At 40.6% G+C, this 20,862-nt stretch overlaps 3 protein-coding genes across 4 annotated transcripts; 1 reads left to right on the top strand and 2 right to left on the bottom strand.

Moving 5' to 3' along the window:
• Positions 1–6,365: 6,365 nt before the first annotated feature.
• LOC143000148 (folylpolyglutamate synthase, mitochondrial-like) lies at positions 6,366–12,866 on the bottom strand. The gene is made up of 14 exons (XM_076149356.1): positions 12,855–12,866; positions 12,271–12,384; positions 11,652–11,705; positions 11,496–11,560; positions 10,830–10,944; positions 10,598–10,675; positions 10,429–10,490; positions 10,201–10,303; positions 9,276–9,353; positions 8,463–8,651; positions 7,730–7,911; positions 7,170–7,245; positions 6,987–7,050; positions 6,366–6,724 (listed from the first exon to the last, which is right to left on the bottom strand). The coding sequence occupies exons 1-14, from the start codon at positions 12,864–12,866 to the stop codon at positions 6,366–6,368; spliced, it is 1,551 nt and encodes a 516-aa protein (XP_076005471.1).
• Positions 12,867–13,597: 731 nt separating this feature from the next.
• On the bottom strand, positions 13,598–14,526 carry LOC143000235 (C-X-C motif chemokine 10-like). Its single transcript, XM_076149485.1, has 4 exons — positions 14,383–14,526; positions 14,142–14,271; positions 13,970–14,056; positions 13,598–13,857 (listed from the first exon to the last, which is right to left on the bottom strand). The coding sequence occupies exons 1-3, from the start codon at positions 14,438–14,440 to the stop codon at positions 13,975–13,977; spliced, it is 270 nt and encodes an 89-aa protein (XP_076005600.1). The 5' UTR covers positions 14,441–14,526; the 3' UTR covers positions 13,598–13,857; positions 13,970–13,974.
• A 2,786-nt stretch (positions 14,527–17,312) lies between these two features.
• LOC143000169 (phosphatidylinositol 4-phosphate 5-kinase-like protein 1) lies at positions 17,313–20,845 on the top strand. Of its 2 annotated transcripts, XM_076149398.1 has the most exons (11): positions 17,313–17,694; positions 18,387–18,575; positions 18,652–18,702; positions 18,801–18,955; positions 19,035–19,159; positions 19,394–19,428; positions 19,517–19,572; positions 19,662–19,774; positions 19,871–20,033; positions 20,226–20,409; positions 20,528–20,845. In XM_076149398.1, exons 1-11 carry the CDS (start codon positions 17,509–17,511, stop codon positions 20,798–20,800), a joined length of 1,530 nt encoding a protein of 509 aa, XP_076005513.1. In that variant the 5' UTR covers positions 17,313–17,508; the 3' UTR covers positions 20,801–20,845. The 2 variants fall into 2 exon arrangements, with proteins under 2 accessions (XP_076005513.1, XP_076005512.1); XM_076149397.1 differs by having other exon boundaries at positions 17,316–17,694; positions 20,226–20,823.
• Positions 20,846–20,862: the final 17 nt, after the last annotated feature.

Genomic DNA, 20,862 nt, shown 5'->3' with positions numbered 1-20,862 from the left:
AGTCAGTGCGGGTAGATGCAGTCAGGACACCAGTTCCTCATTCAGCATGTTTTGGACCTTTGGTACCATCCTCTGCTGACCTACTGGACTTCAGCTGAGAGTGAGCGGCAGCACCTCCATGCTGTATGGGTGCGTGTGGCAGAGTGCGTGGATGCTCCTCCAGGGACCAAACGGCCAAAACCAGAGTGAAGCAGAGTGATCACCCCGGCAGAGAGCAGCGGCTGCAAAACACGGACTGGATTCACTGGAGTGGACTCAGGTCTCTCACTCACTTTGTGGGAGCTGGGGATCATGGGGATTTATGTGATGGACATGTTATTGTTAGTATAATTTTTTGCACTATAGCAGGAATTTCACACACTGCATTATTCTACACTGTATTGTTTAATACATGATTTATATACACACTTGTGACACTGGCATCAGACTTTTGCTATGTTGCTTAAATCAGTGTACAATGAAAAGAAATAATGATATTTACTCTCAGACAGTAAGGTTTTCATGAGACATCTTGGAATTCCCTATCTTCATACGACTTGGATTAAGTTAAACCGTCCATTGGTACAAACTATTGTATATAGCCTTGGACACTGCCTGTAGTTTACAATGCAATAGCAATTTCAAAGGTTGCTTTACTTATTACAGCAGTTTTGGGGTTTAGACATCCTGCTGTATGTCTGTGGTAAAGATTGGGATTCCTTTTGACTTGAAGAAAAGTTGAACCCTAAACTTGTGCAGGTTTTGTTTTTGCTTCATGCTTGTCTGACACCGTCATGTATATGAAAAGAATTCTGTGCAACCTGTGGTTCCAGTCCGTGCTATTATAGACCAAGGACATCCTGGACCTATCAGTGTACTGGACACTCTCAGATAAAAGCTGATACACTGAGTTTCTCATATGAGTCAGGATTAAACAATCATTACTCACTAACACACAGCAATGTAACATTTGTGTTGTTACAAGATTACAGCTTCACTGTCACTTTTTGACACTTTTAGAGGGTAAAAGTGAAGTCCTGCTGCAAAATTAGACCGTGATCAAGACTAGTTTGCTTTTTTTCTGATCAGTTGTAGTTAATAAGGAAAGAAGATCCTTCCCCAGTGCCCATAGAAGCAGATCTTGGAGTCCAGTCCAGGATTATTATGAGTGTGTGTGTCTGGGATCAATGGCTCAACACCCCCCAATCCCTCCGACTGCCACCCCCACTGTTGGGAGAAGGAATGGTGGGGGCTTATCCAACCACTAGCTGGTGGGTGGGTGCCTCTATGGCAGCTGGACGAAAGCCTTACACGCTACAACCCACCCACCCTAAACCCTGGCCCCCAAGTCCCGCGCCAGGCTTAACTCCAACCTGCAGCGATCTCAACAAAAAAGGTTTAATTAAACACTCAGCCCGGGGGGGGGAGGAGAGAGAGAGAGAGAGAGGGAGGAGAGACAGACCTCCCCACTTTACCTCATTCAACAAGCAACATGCAAATGTATGAAGTAGTGAGTCAGAGCAGACAGAAGCTTCACATTCCACAGTGACTGGCTGCTGCTTTCATTAAAGCTGACAGTCCATAGAGAAACACACAGAATGCTGACATAGAGTCTCAGTTGTCTATGTCAGTCTGTCTGTCTGTGTGTCAGGTAGAACTTTTTTTATGAGGGATCATGTAAGCATTTTATAATTACACTTGTTTCTTCTGTAGACTACTGTAGACTTGAAATACACAAATATACAGTATATCAACAAAAGTCATGTGAGAACACATAGGTCAGAAATGTCAACACATACAGTATATATATGAGAGAATAAGATCATTCTATTGTGATTTATGTCTGTCATCATTTTGTCACACAAAACTGTCAGCAGAAGCTTAATTTGACTTAATAGTCAATCAATAAGTTTACATGCGCTTTAAAACTTTGATGAAACTGTGAAATTAAATTAAATTAAATTAATGAATAATTTTTTCATCAGGGATGGCAGGGATATATTGATATATTGATAGCACATGTTGCACAGGTTGGTCAACAGTGTGTGTCATAAATGTCACTGGTGAGCCACATTGACCGATGGGACAATCAATTACGCAAAACAGTGGTGTTTTCCTCTGAGATTAGGAGACAAAACTGACAAACCCTGACAGGGGGTCCCAGCCGTAAAAAAAGACTCATCAGATTAGCATTAGCAAGACAACTGTTCCACCAAATTACAAGCTGCAGATTAGCACTACATCCATATGGAGCAACCACTTAAAACCAAGAGATCTGTAGGTAAACAAACGTGCTTCCAATCTGCATACAGTCACAGCCAACGGAACACTTCACACCTGAAAGATCACAGCTAACAGGAAGTTAACACTTTCCTTTTTATAGGGGCATTGTACAGAAATACACTAGATAGATAGATAGATAGATAGATAGATAGATAGATAGATAGATAGATAGATAGATAGATAGATAGATAGATAGATAGATAGATAGATAGATAGATAGATAGATAGATAGATAGATAGATAGATGTTGTCGAATAAAACAAGAAGGATGGAATGGGAATGATCTCCAAAAGATAAGAGTAGTTGGGTAAATAAACTGGTACATCAATAATCATGTCCAAGCACAAACAAAGGAAGTACTGTTGTTCCACGATTATAACAATGTTCAGATTCTATTTGAACTGAGAGGCCTGTAATCTCTGAAGTGTTCTTTCTGCACCTCCTGTTCTCTGATAACACACTGTCACAGAGGAAACAGTGCTGGTGGCATTTTACAGGCTGGTAATCAGCAGCCAATGGTCACTCGGCTATTGAATGGTAATCAGTGTTTATGACAGTCCATCATTACCCACTGAGGGAGCATCTATTCACACACACACCACAACCGCCTCTCAGCACCTGGAACACACACCTAAGACATTGATTCATGTATTTATATATGGTTCCAAGCGACTAAGCGACTGTCTGTCTTTGAGGAGAGTGTATAAGAAAAAAAAGCCAACTAACACCTCCCAGCTACCTCAGAGTGTGAGTGTGTGTGGGTTCCATTATCTAGTTTATGGGACTTCTAAAGTTCCTTACAGGAGATTTGTTGTGGATACATGATCTCTGTCTCTGTCTTACCCCCCACCCCTGTCTGTCTCTCCCTCTCTCTCCCTTCCCCTTGTACCTCTCTCTCTCCCTTCCCTGCCAGTCTTTCCCCTTCTCTGTCTTCCCCTTATCCCTTCTCTCTCTCTTCCACTTCTTTCTGTATCTCTCTCTCTCCTGTCTGTCTCTCCTTCTCTCTGTATCTCTCTCTTTCTCTCTCTGCCCTGTCTGTCTCTCCCTCTCTCTCCCTTCCCCCTCTCCCTCTCTCTCTCTCTCTCTCTGCCCTGTCTGTCTCTCCCCTTCTCTGTCTTCCCCGTATCCCTTCTCACTCTCTCACTTCTTTCTGTATCTATCTCTCTCCCGTCTCTCCTTCTCTCTCTATCTCTCTCTTTCTCTCTCCGCCCTGCCTGTCTCTCCCCCTCTCTGTCTTCCCTCTCTCTCTTCCCCTTCTCTCTGTATTTCCCTCCCTTTCTTTTGCCCACCATCCCTCTCCCTCTCTCTCCCCCACATAAACACACACACACACACACACACACACACACACACACACATACACACAAATATCTCCCTCCCACATTTTAACATTCATGCCTGTCTGCCCCCTCGACAACAATGGCATCTCAAAAGAAGTCCAATTGCCTCGTGACCCTTAACTTCACCCCTCACCGCCTTTTAAAAACCCTACGTCAACAAAGAATGCTGCTATAACTAAGAAGGGAGTGATTCAAACTCCATTTAACAACCAGGCCATCATTACTCACGTCCATGCTGCAGCTGAACTCCCTTAACAAAGTCTGAGTCTTTCTTTTCATGGGCTTAAAGAACTTACTGGTTTGACGCTCAGGCCATGTGGTGTGAAAATAACAGCAGGAAAATGAATGACATGCTAACTGGTAATGTAGTGGAAGTATTAACGAGGGGAAGCTTCAGTGACTTCCTATAGGCAGATCATGGAAGTTTTCCTCTCGACTGTCACAGACGTTTTCCCAGGAAGGTTTCTCTGTGTTCCTGTTTTAACCCTCGGCCGTCGTTTGTCATTCTACTTTACAATGGTTTTTGAGAAGACATCCTAGAAACTAATTAGTAGGATAATAGAAATCAATCTAAAATCAACCATTCATTCTATTTGATTGATTACTACTGTTCTACTTCTTTCGCTAAAAATCTAGAAACAAAAAAAACAAATTGGAAAAACAAATTCTGATTCTTATTTTTAACAACTACTTTTTTGACACCTCTCAAACCAGAGGGCGGCTCATTAGAGAGTTCATACTGCCAACAACCTCATATTTCCCTTCCTCTAATAAGCTGTTTTCTTCATGGAGTTAGCCATGTTTGATTTTGTGAGTCGCTCTGAGAGGAAATGGTCTCTACACGATGGAATGAAACATTCTTAGAAGCAGAATAAGAATAATTCACAGGCAAATCTCTCAAAGCTTTGTCATTGAAGGAGAAACTGGACTCCATGACTGTGACTCACCAAAACACATCTCTGTTTTGACATCACTGATTACCTCGCTCCATCTCTAATACCTGATTAGAGGTCAGTATAAAAGAGGATCAACGGGCATTTGAACAGGCAACATACAGTAGCTTTAAAATCACTGGGTTATCATGTCAATACAAGTCAAATTGCATTCTTACATGTGTATTTGTCTGTTCCTAGAGTTTATTCATTAGAGTTTGTTTTGAAAGGCAAAGCAAGGGAATATGGAAAAATAAACTTGAAGTTTGGTGCTTTGGTGGATCCCCCATTTCAGTTATTCAGATATTAGTGACATGCTGGAACAGAATGTCCTCTACAATGTACAGGATACTTACTTTTCCCAATAATAGATGGATGTAGGGCTAATTCTCCAGGCTCAACGGAGAATTTCTGCAGTTAGGCTCTAATGATATTGCCTTTGTATGGCATAAGGAGATTGTCAGGGCTCTGTCTGTTGTCCCATCCTCTGGCCTCCTGTCTGGGGTAATCTTGATGAGGGCCTAATAAGCCAGATACACAGCAGCCCCCACCAGTGGTCCCCCAGGGGGCCCCTCGACCTTCCAAAACACCCCTGTTAACTCTTTGTCACCCATAACTAGCCTGGAGGATGCCTGTCCAAAAGCTCAAGTAATGAAAGTGACTGAGCAAAGGAAAGAGGATCAGAGCAAACTTCCTCCTGTAATATGTTGAAGATAAATATATTGGTGAAACATGCTTTCCATTTCAGACTGTCTGTCTCCCAGCTTAGCTACGACATTACTGCTGGGAATTCACAGCAGGGGACTGACCAGACAGATGTCTCCTCTCTCTCTCTCTATGTCTCTCTGTATCTCTCTCTCTCTGTCTTTCTCCTGTTTTTCTGTTCTTAAAATTGTTGTATTTTGTCATCTTTTATAAATATAACAAAGTTGAAGCATAGATACAATATAGAAACATAAATGATAAGGAAAAGGCAGTAAAATGAAAGAGAGGGAGGGAAGATGAATAAGAACAAGAACAAGAACAAGACAAGAAAGAGAAGACGTTAAAGAGAAGACGTTAAAGCAGGTATGAAAGAAAAAGTGTTGTGAGGAAAGAAAAAGCGGGAAAAGGTAAAACATCAATGTTTCCTGTTTTATTGTTTTTGGTTTTAACCTTTATTATATTTGTTCCTTATTTTTCCCCTTTTCCATTCTCTTCTTTCTTACTAATAATACCCAAACTGGAGACACAAGCCTATTACATGTTTACTTTGGGAAACATTGTGTTTATATATAAATAAATGAAAATAATACACATAATCACTTAAGAGGCGGAACTTGAAAACAATGTGAGGATTTATGTATCATTTGGTTCTTTATGAGAAGTGTTGTGAAATTAAATTATTATGTATTCCTGTTTTTGGAGTGTTCTTTATTATTATTATTATATTTGATATTTATTCATTTGTTTTTCTTTTGCAATGTAAGGTATTCTTGGCTCTAAGTATTTCCTTTTCTCGGTGTTCTTGGTTCTTTGAAGTGGCTCTGTTGAGATGTAATGACCTATGGTGCATGGTGACTATAGGACAGGTGTAAGATATGGAACATACTCATTAACTTATGTTGTTTGTTTTAAATTTATTGGCTCAGCCAGGACTCCAACACCGCCTTAAAGTGTTCTTTGCCATGTGTTTGTTGTGGTTTTATCCATCAATGACCTGTGATCTGTATTTCCAAATGATTGTAGGTGATCAGACTATTTTAAAGTATGGGGATAAGTAAAGTTAGTTATCTATGTATGCAAGTGGGGATTTATAAATACAGTATGTAAGGGATATTATTTTGATCTGTCATGAGTCAAGTGAAGGCTCCAGATGTTTCAGGACTCCTCCAACTAGATGAAGACTACCTGTCACCAGGACAGTGGTTTGGCACGCCTCTCTCTGCTCTACGCTAAACTCAGACTGAGGTAGAAATGTGCCGGAGCGCCTTGATCCAGCAGAGGCTAAAACTCGCTCAGTTCCCAGTGTGATCCACTGGAGTGCACTCGGGATGCTGGGGAAAACAAAGGTGTGATTTCCAGAGTTGGCCAGATGTTGGTGCTGTTGGTTTACTGTTTGTGCTGCAGTGAGGCTCTGCCAGCTGCTCTGGTTCTGTCTGCAGTGAGCCAACATGTGCTGCATGGACACACTGATGCTGCTCTGCTGAGCTGAAAAACACCAAAACCAGCAGGAGAACACAATTAACCTCAATGTTCATCTCACAAACAACACAAAGACAATGTTACACTAATAACAAACAAGGGCCGAGGCAGTTAGCTGAGAAGAGGGAAGGTTTATCAATGAATGTGATGCTCGCAGCAATAACAACGGTGCTGCTAAGTGACGAGCCGGCACTTTTTATATTTCCACTTCAAGCACAGTGAGATTACGTGATGTTACATTAGCAGTTAAAAAGACATTTTATCTCACCTGTGTGGTTTGAAGGCATTTCAGTAATGTTAGGGCAGAACACTGCATAGTCAAACTGGCAGGGCTGTAAAGTAACATTCAGTAGTGCTTTATAGCTAAGGTATTATTTCAGCATATGCATCAAGGCAACACACCACAACAATGAATAAGCTTATTGAAAAGCACTGCAGTGTCTCTACTCACAACCAACAGTCTGAGAAAGGCAGCAGAGTCCCGGTCTCCTGTTGAGTTGAACAGCAAGACTCTCACTCCACAGTTCCTGTTCAAGAGAGACAGAAGTTGATAGTTGATGGCTGAACTATGGTCATTCAGACAAATACAGACCTGGGCCAGTATGTTTAAAGCCAATGTATGAGCCTTGTGCTCATCTGAAGGTAGTATGTTAAAGCAGTTAATTCAACTAAAAGGCAATTGAGCGAGTTTCAGAAGAATCAACTTGAAAACTCCTTTTCTTAGTATTATGAATACCATCCCCAGTAGAGGTGCCTGGCATATAGGCAACATAGGCAGTTGCCTTGGGTGACAACCTGAAGGAGCACCAGGCTGCCACCTTGAGGTGAAATCATGCAGTGTCCAAGGAGTCCCCAGCCACATTTGAACATACTAGTGGTTGCTATATTCTGTCACACTCCTCCCACTCTTCCCTCCATTTTACTCACACAAAAACCAAATGATAAACACGGCTTCCTTGTGTGTTAGGGTTTACATGTTTAGACCCTCTTACATGTTTAGTGCTCTCTTACTCAATTTGATCTCCATGTAGTGTGGCTTGTGTGAACCAGTGGATACAGGCCTGAATGCTGGCTGGGCTGTGGGCTCCATCAAGGTAATATGTGACAGAACCACGTCTCACCACCTGATTCCGTCCTAACCATTCTGTCTGCTGCAGACCTGGACACGAGTGGAAAGGAGAAGGTGAAAGGGTCTCAAGTCAGATTTTGATGACTGAAAAATAGAAACAGGGGTTATGAAATGAAGTGACTTGTGGCGGGCAACTACAGTGTTTCAACTCAACAATATTCCTGCATGTAGGCGTAATTATGAAGGATGAAGGAATAGGATGAAATGTATGTAGGTTCTGATTTCGTACAGTGGTGCAGTGAGCCGTTAGGGATGTCTGCACAAAACCACATTTAGATTTTCATCATTGAGCACGTGTAGAGTTTAAGAAATGCATCTAACCTGCAATTTGTGAGTTCATGAATATCAAACTTGCCTTTACACATGGCTGTGCTTGGTCGGAAAGCTGTTGCCTTGGAGCAAAATCGGTATGCTGCTGTTGTGGTTAAACTGTGGTTATCTGCAAGGAGTCACAGCTGTAAGGTTTTCGTTCAGCAGCCCATGTCTTTCACATCACACAGATATCAGAAAGACTGCTACATACAAACTAGAAATAGATTTGTATGTATGATTAATTATCAATGAACTACAAATATGTACATTTTCTCTGGTTTGATGTCTAAACTAAGATATCACTACAATTTGAAGCAAAAGTACTGTATACCGACCTGCTGTCTCCTCAGCCTGCTGGCGTTGCAGCCAACTGTAAATGAGCTGCAGGGCGAGTGCAGCGTTTATACGTTGGTGTTTTCCTGCCAGGTTCAGTTCCAGAGGACCAACCATGGCCTCATACTCATCCAGCTCAGGACAAATCCGCAGGTGACACTGTACAAAGGACAGATATCAGCATGTTATAGGGATGTTTCAAAGACAAGCCTTTACTTTCTTGACTGTACTGACTAAACTGTACTAAACATCTTCATTCAATTGATGTACTATTACTCAAAGAAGAGTAGAGCTTCCACACAATTTTCACTATTCTCACTACTTTAGAGGTGTTTTGCATTTCGGGTGCTTTCAGTCTTATTGCTTGCATGCCTCCTGCATGTTTCCTTTCATGTCGTCATGGCTTCCATTCAGACTTCTCAACTTCAAACAGTGGCCTGTTTACAAGTGAAAGCATCCCAACAATACATGTGAAGTGTTGCTCGCCGGACAGAATCAGCTGTCACAGAACCAACTAAACAATTTACACTGAATGCATTATTTCCAGTGATGTTTGTTGACCATCCATAGGGTCCCTTTTTTGTTATATAATTTGATTGATTAAGTGATTCTTCCCCCTTAAACAAATATAATACATTTACATTTTAATGTGAAAGTGATAGTTTGGTGTTTGTATTTGTTGCATGGTTACATTTCCAAACAACTTTGCTGTTGTATTGATAAATGTAGTTTGGATGGAGTTTCTGAGGCTAACCTACAGCCAGACAGCCTCGTCATCCTCACCCCAATCTGTGCAGATCTGTCCTGCAGGACTCTCAGGGGGTCGGCTGGCTGTCTGACAGTGAATGCTGGGACACCTGACTGAGAACAGAAGAACCCATTAAAACAACAAAATTAGTATTAAAAGAGGAAGCTTTGCCAGTAATGTCTAGAACTCTAGCTCTTCACCAATGAATGTTTACTGTTCCAAAGAATAATAATGAAAATAAACACTTATTTCTATGAGTTGTGTTCCTTTGTGATTGTGTGATCCTTGGTGTCCCTGTCATTTATATCACATATATATCATATTTTCAGAGATATCCAGCTTATTAATACACAAATAAACAGAAGAGGAAGTTCTTGTATTCTGTGGTAATTTGGTGAGGATATGGTCATGTGTCTGTCTCATGCCATACTCAGACTTTAAAGGCCAAGCTCAGACTTCCAAAAAATCCCCAAATTGCAGAACCACTGGTATTGCACAGCAATCTTTCCTGTTATCTTGTGTCTACAAGGTAGTAGGAGGGCTCAGCCTTTGACGAGTACAAGTAACAAGGAGCAATTTGGCTCTGATCAGTGATTTTTGGCACAAATCAGCCTGGGACTGAAAGATCTGAGCTAAAATCGGGTAGTCTGAGTGTGGCTTTAGCTGCTTTGGAAATTAAGGTTATTTCTGTGCATTGCTGGATGATTTACAGACTATTTAAAGCCATTTGAACAAAAGTAAAATAATGAAAAATTATACCAAAACAACACCTACAAACACAGCTTGTTTGTTAACACATTTTCTTTGTGCAGGAGATGAGACTTATAAGTTTACTTACTCAATCTAACTAACTTATCTTATTCAAGTATATTTTGTCTTGGCGTTATCTGAGAGTTTTCTGTCTGTTAGTTTGTCTCATCTGATCTGGATGCTGAGCTCTGTGGAAGGACTTTCTTAAACCTTGAATATTCCAGCTTTCTGCCAAGCGATCTTCTCCAAGGTGTCTCCAAGCAAACTGCAGTGATCTAAGTCAAGGGCTGTGATCCCACACACCCATGGCTTCCTATATGGACCAAAAACAATGTTCAGCTACTGCAGCCACAGATTTGTTTTGTTCAGAAGAATTTTTCACATGGTACACATAAACTTAAATAGTTTTTCTTACTTATTTAAACTGAAAATGTTTACCTTATAATGTTGGTGCAGTCATACTCCCCTCCAATCCCAACTTCAATGACTGCTACATCCACCTGTGGTACACAGAAATGCAGGAGACGATGGCTTTGGGCTTAACTTTGATGTGCGAGTGTGTGGGAAGGTTGTGAAGTATGTTTGCTATGCTAATGTGAGGGCTCACTTGCTCCTGAAGAAAGACGTGGAATGCCAGCAGAGTAAGAAATTGGAAGTAAAAGGGCATGCAGCCTCCATGGACAGCCTATGGATGCATACAAGTCGAATTAGTTGTATAATGTGGCAAACACCATTGCTCCTAAAATATTTATTAAGCAACACAGCATGACAGGCTGTTGGTTTGACAACGGTATCTGCAAACACATCAATAATGAACCATTATTACATGCAGCTCCTACCTTTGTGGCCTCTAACTGTTCATAAACCTGCCAGAAGTACTTGGCAAAAAGCTGCTTGCTGATTGGCTGTCCATTGATGCGTATTCTCTCTCTGACATGAACCAGATGAGGGGAACTGAGGGCAGAGACATAACGGATATACAGTGCATGTACTTCGTTTGTCTTATATTCATTGTCAACTCTGTTTTCCTTTACACCAGAGCCTTCTACATTCATGCATATTGTATGTATTAATTTTATCATTTGATTTGTTTAACATTGGATATTATTATAATCATATATTTAGATAATTATTTGATATATTTAAGAACAGTCTCAGTGGAAAGTGTGTGTGTAATGCATTTCTCTTCTTAAATTAAACATTTTGTATTACACATGTAAAATGATTTCTTTTTACGTTTGTTCCATTTTTAACTATCACTTACTGAGCTCTGACTTAAACACTCTACCCCAAACAGACCACATGCAGAACATGGCCAACCATTAATGGCCAATTTTAACCATGTTATTTGTTAACCATTAATTACTCAGAGGACACAGCAAGACAAAGTCCAGACATTACAAACAACAGGAACATCCAGAGGCATGTTAAAGATGTTCAAATGCTCCACCGTGCATGTAACTGTAGAAGTAACTGAATGAATATTAATGTATTTACGCTTATACCTGTAAAAGCCAGTCCGAAACCCATAACTCCTGAGTATCCTCTCAGTGAATGCACATGTTGAGCCCTGGGAAATAAATGAAGTAAGATATTTTTCACAGAATAATGGTTTCAATATTGAACTCCCTTACAGATGATTGTATTCTCATGCGCTCTACCTTTCCTTTGGTGCCAGTTACATGGATAATGTTGAGTTTATCCAGTTCAGCCACCTAAACACACCATCAAACCATTAACAATCACTACATATACAGCTGGTTGTACATAGAGTGCGATTGGATTACAGAACAGACAAACCTCATATGTTACTTATTTAAAATAACTAGGAAGTTATTTGTGTGTGCTGTCACTGTCCACATTCTAGTTGTAGTTACTCATTTGCAACGAGTTACAATCCCAAAACGAGAGTAGGTGGCTAGACGAGGTGGGGGACATTTTCTAATTATGGGTGGAATTGATCTCACGCTATGGAAATAAAGACAGAAAGTTGCCTCATGAAACCCATCAGTAGCTGAGCACATTTCAACCCCAGACCACAATCTGATCACATTGCTCTGAGTGAGCATTATCATCTTGCAACTTAGAAACCCAACAGTAGAGGTCATAAATAGAGAGGCTTAATATCCACAAACTCATATAGATGAATGTACAGCCTTACTGGCAGTGAGTGCTTTTATTTTGTTCTGTAACTATTTGAGTTAAGTTTTATTTTTCTAAACTTCCACAGCAATAGTAGAAACCCCAGCAAACCATTGACATTGTTATTTTTGTACGTACTTTGATGGCAGTTCGGTGGAGGAATACCCGCATAGCCTGAAGCTTCAGGGCTGGATTCTCCTGGTTCAGCGCTGCAGCATTACTCTGCAGGCTGTTGAGAACACAAACAGCCCCCTGAGAACACACACATGACACACGGAGATCAATGTAATGACTCATTTTGAAGTATATTTTAACTAAATGGAAAAGTGAGCATTATACCTGTCAAATGAACATAGGTCACTGTATATATTTAATAATGCAAACAATAAATAAAAACGTGTCTTGTTTAAAGTGGCAGTTCGCTTCTCTTATGAGTAAATAAGCATTTCCATGAAAACTGGAGTAATTTGGATACAGGTCTAGCTTATACAATGGACAGTACATGAAAATATATATACAGTTTAACATATATACAGTTTTAATCATTTAGTTCATATCTGGTATCCATTTAAATTGGAAATGGAACGTTTAGCTTTTTTCCTTCATAAAACATTCCATAAATATATTCAAAAAAGCAGAAACTAGTAAAATTATACAAACTTTTTCACTTTGAAATCAAGCCAATAATTGTATTCAGAAGTGTTAAAATAGTATAATCTCACCTCGTAATCCATCAGATATTAGTGGTTGCAGGGCTAAAGTATGTCCAGCTCTTTGTTCAAACAGGAGGTTAGACTGAAGGGGCCCCTGTTGCTTTGAATTGTCTGTGTGCGTTGATGAGTAAACTCAAAGGGTGCACAACATGTTGCACTATGTCATATATTGACATACTGGATACATGTGTAGAACATATAGATTTTTTTGAGGCAATGCCCTCCCAGCTCAACTGAACTGAATGCCATTTGGTCAGAGGAGCTTAAGAATTTACACAAAATGAATGACATTGGCTGATATTCCATTGTAGTACTTTCTTTTAACCTCTTAATCTAGCTGTTTTGCTGTATCCATGGCAAAATGTTATATCCCAAAAAGTATTCATCAGATTTAAAGATTGTCAGGCTGTGCATTGTTGTTTAAAAAGAAAACACACACAACATTTGGCAGAAAAGGTTTTTTGTTTTGTTTTTGACTAACATCCCAGTGTCACATCAAGTATTTTAATAAAACCTACAGTACATTTTGGCTGGTGCAGCAGTGGTTCTCAACCTTAGTGGTTCTCAGGAGAAAGTGGACTATCCTCATCTACAAACTGACTTAGTTTATGTAAAGATTAAGCTGGATTTTCCGGTTCATTCATGTGATTCGTTTACATGATTCATTTGCCTTGTCTTCTGAGTCACGCCTTTGTTATCACTCTTCTGTTTACTTCAGTTTGGTAGTTTTGAGCGGACACTGAGGAAACAAGTCAATTGTAGTTCTCTTTATTTAAGACATATTAAAAAAAAGTGTGGTCAAAGTACAAATATACACATGATGTCAATATTTACATGAGAGGCAGTAACAGTAAAGACAACAGAAAGACTGAGAACATCTTGGTCACTTTGTTCACGCCTATGACTGTGGGCCTTGGCCTCCATTGCTTCCTGAGCTTAGTCTTCTTCCAGCAGTTAGAGCTAAGATGATGTATGAGCAGCAGTCGTGCTCTCAGCTTTGCTCCTCACCTGCCTGATGAAGATGAAACAATCCAACAAATCAAACACTTGCAGCTCTGCTTTGTCTCTTACACCAAATGCATAAGTACTGTGTCTGATAAGTGGCACAGTCCAGCTGATCTTACTGGGTTTAGCTTCTCTTGAGGAGGATGCGGCCCAACGGCGAGCCGGGATTCACACATCTCCTCTGGTTGTCTGTGGTGGTGATGACACTGGAAGAGAATCAGAGAACGTCATGAGAAGATGAAGTTCAACAGCAGAAGAGAGCGCAAAGAGAAGTGCGGCTCTTTTCCTTACATAATCTCTGTGTTGGGACAGAAGGCAGTCGGCTTGTGGATTGTCACTTCTGTCTTGATGAGCTTCAGGCTTCTCACTTTATAGAAACCGTTTAAACAGTTGCATTTATCCGATCCGGTGGTCAGTTGTCCTGTGGAAAGAAAAGACACAAAGTAAAACATGAAGGAGGAAGGTGAGCAGGTGAGATGCAGCTTTAGTTTGAAGGTGGACATAAACTCCATCCTGAGAAGCTTCATCTTACCTTGAACACTGAGGACAAGCAGGCAGGTGAGACAGGCGATGATGAGAGCTGATTTCATTGTTGGATGTTTCTTGCGTCTGTCCTTCAGTCTGGATTGCTGAGCTGATGTCGGACTGCATGAGGAGCTCCTCTATTTATACTGGAGAAACAGCCACACATTGCAACACTGGCTGAAAAAGGAACGCTTTCACTCTCCAATCTTCCCCTTTCATGTGGCACTCGTTTCTCTTCTCCAGAGTCAAGCCGTTTCCAGGAATTACACACACAGCACTGGATCAAGGACTCTGACTCTGCATATTGTCTGTTTTCCCTAAGTTATATTAATACTGCTGTGGTGTGATGGATGTAACAGACATGACACTGAACATGATAGGCATGTGGCAATTTACAATAATTCTGACTGGGCCCAGGAATCTTTACATTTGCAGATGGAGACTTCATTTTTTATTTCTGCAAAAGTAATACACCATCTCTATGAAAAAAAAGACATAATAGACCGATATTATGATAGAAAGGTATCACTTGTGAAGGTGTAATAGCAAGAGAAAGCTTTTCAAATGTTCCACTTGATCACTTTGGGACAGATCCTAGAGTAAACCTGAATCTGAGCGGACTGCGTGAATGGAATTAGTTTCATTTCTGGACTTCTTCTATTGGGAGGGGAAATTCCCTTATACACACACAAATCAATTATTATTATGTTAAAAGGATTCTGTCTTTAAATCACATTTTCCTTTTTTACCCATCATATTTAATTTAACTAATGTCAGCATCTAACATTGTATGGCTGCAGGTGTGTGAGTTGCTGCCCGGAGTGAAGGAGTTTGAATATCTTGGGGTATCTTGGAGCATGAAAGCATTCCAAGTTGGTTATCATTGATGTTTATTGTCGTAACTATGAACCTGAATTGCATGCCTGCAGGTGAAGTTGTGTTGAGCTGGGTGTGGAGTTTCAGTGCTGTATGTTTTGCAGATGTTTGATTAAACAAGCAAATTCTGGTGTAAGGGGTGTGTGTGGTTATCTTAAGACTTATTTGTCTATAATGTCACATATTATAAAGTTAAAATAACCAGTAAAGTACAGCAAAGCAAAGCAAATAGCAAGTAATAAAAGGGTGACAAATATGAATAATATATATATACATATGTTATGGGTTTGTCTTAGCCTCCTCCAACTCATGGAGTGGGTCAGTTTTATAGATTATTTATAGATTTACAGAAATATAGATGTAATACAGTTTCTTCACTTTCATTTTCTTGTGCAGACTGCTGCAGGGAATCGAACCTTTGAAATAGCAGCTTCTAGATAAACAGGAACCCCATCAGTAAAAAAAAACCTTTTATTTGTTTGTTCTGTGTCAGGATGAGCAGTCAGGAACTCTTTGGACACACACATTGTCAGTTTGTGTCCACATTAGTTCATAGAAGTGGGAAGTAAACCTGAAACGGTTCTGAAACAGAAACTGAAGGTACAATTACACAGGAGAGTTTCCTCCATGAGTCAAAGTGACCTAATTTCTCCCTCTGCATAGGTGTTCTATTGAGTTCTGTGCAAGTCACTCTATTGGAATGTAAAACAAAATGGAACTACATTGGAACTCATTTCAGCAGCTGCACTTTGTAGGCTGCGTCCTGCAGAGAGAAGAGCAACTCAAAATGAAGCAAATGGAGAGCATGCAGGTCATCAAAGTGTTTGTTTAATGCAATGTGACTTCATGCAAGAATTGTTTTTTGTCCCAATTAATAAAACAGGAAATCTGTCAACTAGTTCCATAATGGGAAAAAACAATATGAAATATCAACGAAAAGAAGATAGAAAAGCAATTGTATCATTCAAGATATCTGATTACAAATAAGATAAAGGAGAAAGTGTTTAAAATGATGCATCTATATTATTTACAAAGTTTAAAAATGATCTGCTACTTGAAGTTTGAGCTCATTTTCTGCGGTTGTATCCACTCTTGTACTTTCTGTCATGATATTGAAGCTTTTAATTTTCAATGTAAAGACACTCACAACAAAGAAAAACATTATTACTCTGAAATGATTACACCATGATTACCTTATTACATCATCTGATATGACGTCATCTCCCTACATCTATAACCGAAACCAAACAGAAAAAGCTATAAAAACTTTGGAATAACCAAATAAAAAACCTTAAATAATAAAAAATCTTAAATCAACTTTGCAATAGACATTAACATTGAAATCTTTTATTTTCTATATTGTTACATGGATAATTAAACACCTACAAGTGTTAGTGGAACAATACGTCACAGCTTATTGTTTTGGTTTTATTGCAATGTTTTTGTGAAACTACAAGGGTTTGTGGGAAATATGAGGCATGATAGTGCATGGATGTGGATTCCAATTTTGCACAAAAGGAGTATGCTTTTCGCACACTAGCATACTCTCTCTGAAATGAGACCCAGCCAGGGTCTCTGATCGCGTCAGGTAGGCTGCATTGGATGAAGTATGTTCTGGCATAATCTGGATACAAACTGGAGTAAATAAGCAGTACTGGATACATAGAAAGTAAATTTCTCACATACTACGTTTACATACAGTCAACACTCCCTACAGCAGGTAGAGACGACATTGTCAATAAGCTGTGAAAGTAAATCCAGCCATTCTCTGAATATACATGAGCTGTTGCGTAATGTGTTGTATCGTGTTCTCTGCACCTACCAATACATGTGACTCTTGAGTAAACGTGTAAACGACTGGACTAACCATTGTGGCACCAGGATACTAACTAACCTAACCTAAACTGGTTTGTGACCCCCTGATGAAATCATCGAAGCCTTTATCTCTCTTTGACTGCAGATGCTCAACTTTCTATACCAGTCAGTGGTTTATATTTGTTTATCTGTCCTTTGGTGGCAGACAGGAATTATAACGCCTGCTGGTGTTTCTGAGCGTGAGAAGCAACTTTACAGTGGCTTCAAGGCAGGAAAAGCGAATAGAACTAAAAGCTGCTTCAATGTTGGATTTCAATGAAATTAGGATTTGGGTCAAAATAGTTTCTCCCTTACTGCAACACAGCAAGATAGGACATTTACCAATATTTGTGTGTGTTTTTGGATAAGGATTACAACTATTAATGCGTTTGTTCCCTGGGATATGAAATGTGTTTGCTCTGCGGGTGGAAATGACACCACACACCTTTTTTCTTTTCTTTGGGAACGGCACACCCAGCAAACCTGCCCAACCTGCCAGGAATGCAGACGCAGCCGGAAGATTCCAAACAACGACAAAGCTCCTCAGACGCACCATCGGAAATTCACCATCTTTCAACCAGGAATTAAGGTAAGAGCTTCGTAAACATTTGCTTCAATCATATGTGATTAGATTTGGTCATTTTGACTCTTAACTGATCATATGTCTAACGTCGATGCAGATTACTGTATGTTTAAGTTGTATGGGTGTGAACGTCACGTTTGAGTCAAGTTTTGACTTAATACAATACAATCACATGCAGGAATTATTCATGTAGGACGGTTAGGTAGGACTCACATACGTCAAAGTTGTTTTGTATTTCAAGCGGCATATTGTAGATGAACACTGGGAAATAAGCATGTCCAGGTGTGTCCTCATAAGTCTCATGAGACCACGGAGATCTATTTGAGATAACCAGTATGTAAATTTAAGATGTTGATGAGAGCAGTGTAAGGGGAAAGGACTGTGATCACAACAAAGGTTTATAATCTCAGGGCGGCAAATATCTGCAGCCAGGTCTTTAGAGAATCCACCAGTTAGTGAACAAAAATGAAAAATAGGCAGATTTCTTGTCCAGACCAGAAATGGTTCATTCTCTCTAGAGCATTAAGGTCCTTAGTTATGAAAATCATTAGGAATTGTACTTCCCAAAATATATTTCATGGTAACTATTGGCTGGTTGAACCGTTGTGTCGTCCCAGGGAAAGATTTCTTGAAACAAACGACATATTTGTGTTTACTGGAGTTGCCTGAGTTCCATTTGAAATGCTTGCTGTCACCAGATGGCGAAGAAAAAGTCTGGAGGCTCCTTCAGAACTGCCAGGCGAAGACGCTGGTGGCATTTGAGACAACGCTGGAGGATGCTGGGAGTGTTTGAGATCAACCCGGAGCATGAGTTTTACCATCTGACATCTGTGATCAAAGAAGCCATTCACGTTTCAATCCAGACCGGCTCAGAGACACCGATCCAGGTGAGGATGCAACCACTTGGGTCAAGAACAAGATCAAATATTCAAGATGTCACTTTATCTAAACATTTTTCCACAGGATGAACTCAGGGCCGAACATTTCAAAGCAGAGGAGACTCAAACCCATCAGGTCAGTGTTTGTTTCTTTCCTCTCTTACTTTGGCAGTAAGATCAAACGCTGTACACGTGTTTTGTGTCCATGCTGAAATATGTGTTGGTTGCTTTCAGGCGTTTGAGATGCAGACGTTTGCAGGGCCGGTGTTTGCCAAACTGAGGCATTCACTGGACATCACAGAGGAGGAATATCTGAACTCCCTCTGCTCCAGCAGCTGCTACCTCCAGTTTGTCAGCAACTCTAAGAGCAAAGCAGATTTCTTCATGACGTGAGTGTGATCCTTCGTCTCATCATAGTTACGGTGACCTCGCAGTCCGTTTCATCTCTGTCTGCTGTTCTTGTTGTAGGAATGACAGGCGCTTCTTCCTAAAGACCCAAAGCAAGCGGGAGGTCCAGTTCCTCCTGTCCAATCTGCGGGCCTATGTCGACCACTTGGACAAATACCCCCATTCATTGATGGTGAGGTTCCTGGGTAAGAGCAGCTTCAGTCCAGTTTGACACCAACGTGCTGCCATCATCTTGTGAGCGTGTAACAAACTGTAACTGAAGAGGGCAGGAATCTGTTCACTCTTGTCATTTGACCATTGACCTGAGCTGTTTTATGTCTTAAGCTGAAAGAAACACAGCCCATATTCACTCCAAACTCATTTCCCTGCATCACTCAGTCTGATTTGTTCATATGTACGTTCTCATTTCCACTTTCCAGGTGTGCACAGGATTGTTATACCAAATGACATAAAGGTATATTTATTCATCTTGTTAATGACACAATAGGCTATTATCCATTCCTAACTTTCTGTGAATTGGTGTGTGTGTTTGTGTTTTGCAGAAGTACTTTATTGTGATGCAGAGTGTGTTTTACCCTGATGAGAGGATCAACATTAGGTGCAGTATCTGTGTTTTCCTCCCTGATGTTGTATTTTTGTGTGGTTTGTTGTGGCTGTGTGACCATTGTGTCTTTTTTTGTCACCTAGATACGACATTAAAGGCTGTGAGGTGGGTCGATGGACCAACCCTGACACAGATGGAAAGCAAATAATAAAAGTACTGAAGGACAATAACTTTGAAGGGCAGCACATAGCATTAGGTGAGTGTCCTTTCAGACGCTTGGTGCCATCTGCTGGACGCTGAGACGACTGTAATCAGTGTCAGTAAGGATGGGAAACGTATGTTTTTGCTGCAGGTGAACAGACAGGCTGGTTTGCGGATCAGGTGAAAGCAGACGTTGGCTTCCTTCAAAGGCTCGGAGTCCTGGACTACAGTCTGCTGCTGGCCCATCAACCTCTGCACCGCGACGAGGTCCAAGGGAAACGCTCTCTGGCAGACCTTGTCATTCGCACCACTATGTGGGTTTCATATAGAGGGATATTAATGGGTTATGTCACTTATGAGGGTTATATCACTGGTTCTTGCTGCACAAATGTAGCATTCCTACATTCTGTTAATGTGAAGATATTTGATAGTATAGATAGATTAATTATTGTGTTTATTGTGTTGCGCATCCTCATAACCAACTAATTTCCCTGCATCATTTTCAGGTCTTTGGCCTGCAGTCCCACAGGGTCAGACCCACCCACTCTTCCTTTTCTGGAGGAAAGCACAGGTCAGGTGGTAGCGGACACTGCAGACCGTGGCTCAGGCCAACCACAGGCAGCAGCAGATGAAACCGGTGAAGGGATCCCCCTCCAGGAGATAAAGCGTGACACAGCAGAAACTCAGGCAGTAAGTCAGGCCGATCTGCAGGAATTCCACCAGCATCACCGCAGACTGCTGCCAAACTTCAAAAATGCTGTTCATGTCATAGATGGTTCTGACCGTCGATATTTTGTTGGCATTATAGACATTTTCACAGTGTACGGTTGCAAGAAACGACTGGAAAACCTGTGGAAAAGCCTTCGCTTCAGAGGCAGGGCATTCTCCACAGTCAGCCCCCCCAAATACGCACACAGATTCTGCCAGTGGATACAGAACCACACTCAAGAACATAGCACACAGAAGTGACACACATAACACCGATGTGTGCAATCAGTCAGTATGTCTTTATGCTAATCATATATTCATATGTGTAATAGTGTTTGTGACAAGAATTGTTACTCTTGGCATAAATTATTAAAAAGAATAAAGAGAGATATTAAAAAATGTTTTATTTTGTATTCTCTATTCTGTGACAGCCCC

This window comes from Genypterus blacodes, unplaced genomic scaffold, assembly GCF_046128005.1.
Source record: "Genypterus blacodes isolate CSIRO-AG114 ecotype Tasmania unplaced genomic scaffold, CSIRO-AGI_Gbla_v1 ptg000045l_1, whole genome shotgun sequence".
NCBI classification, from domain to species: Eukaryota; Metazoa; Chordata; class Actinopteri; order Ophidiiformes; family Ophidiidae; genus Genypterus; species Genypterus blacodes.
The sequence above is the reverse complement of the archived record's forward strand: the minus strand, read 5'-3'. Positions and strand labels throughout refer to the sequence as shown.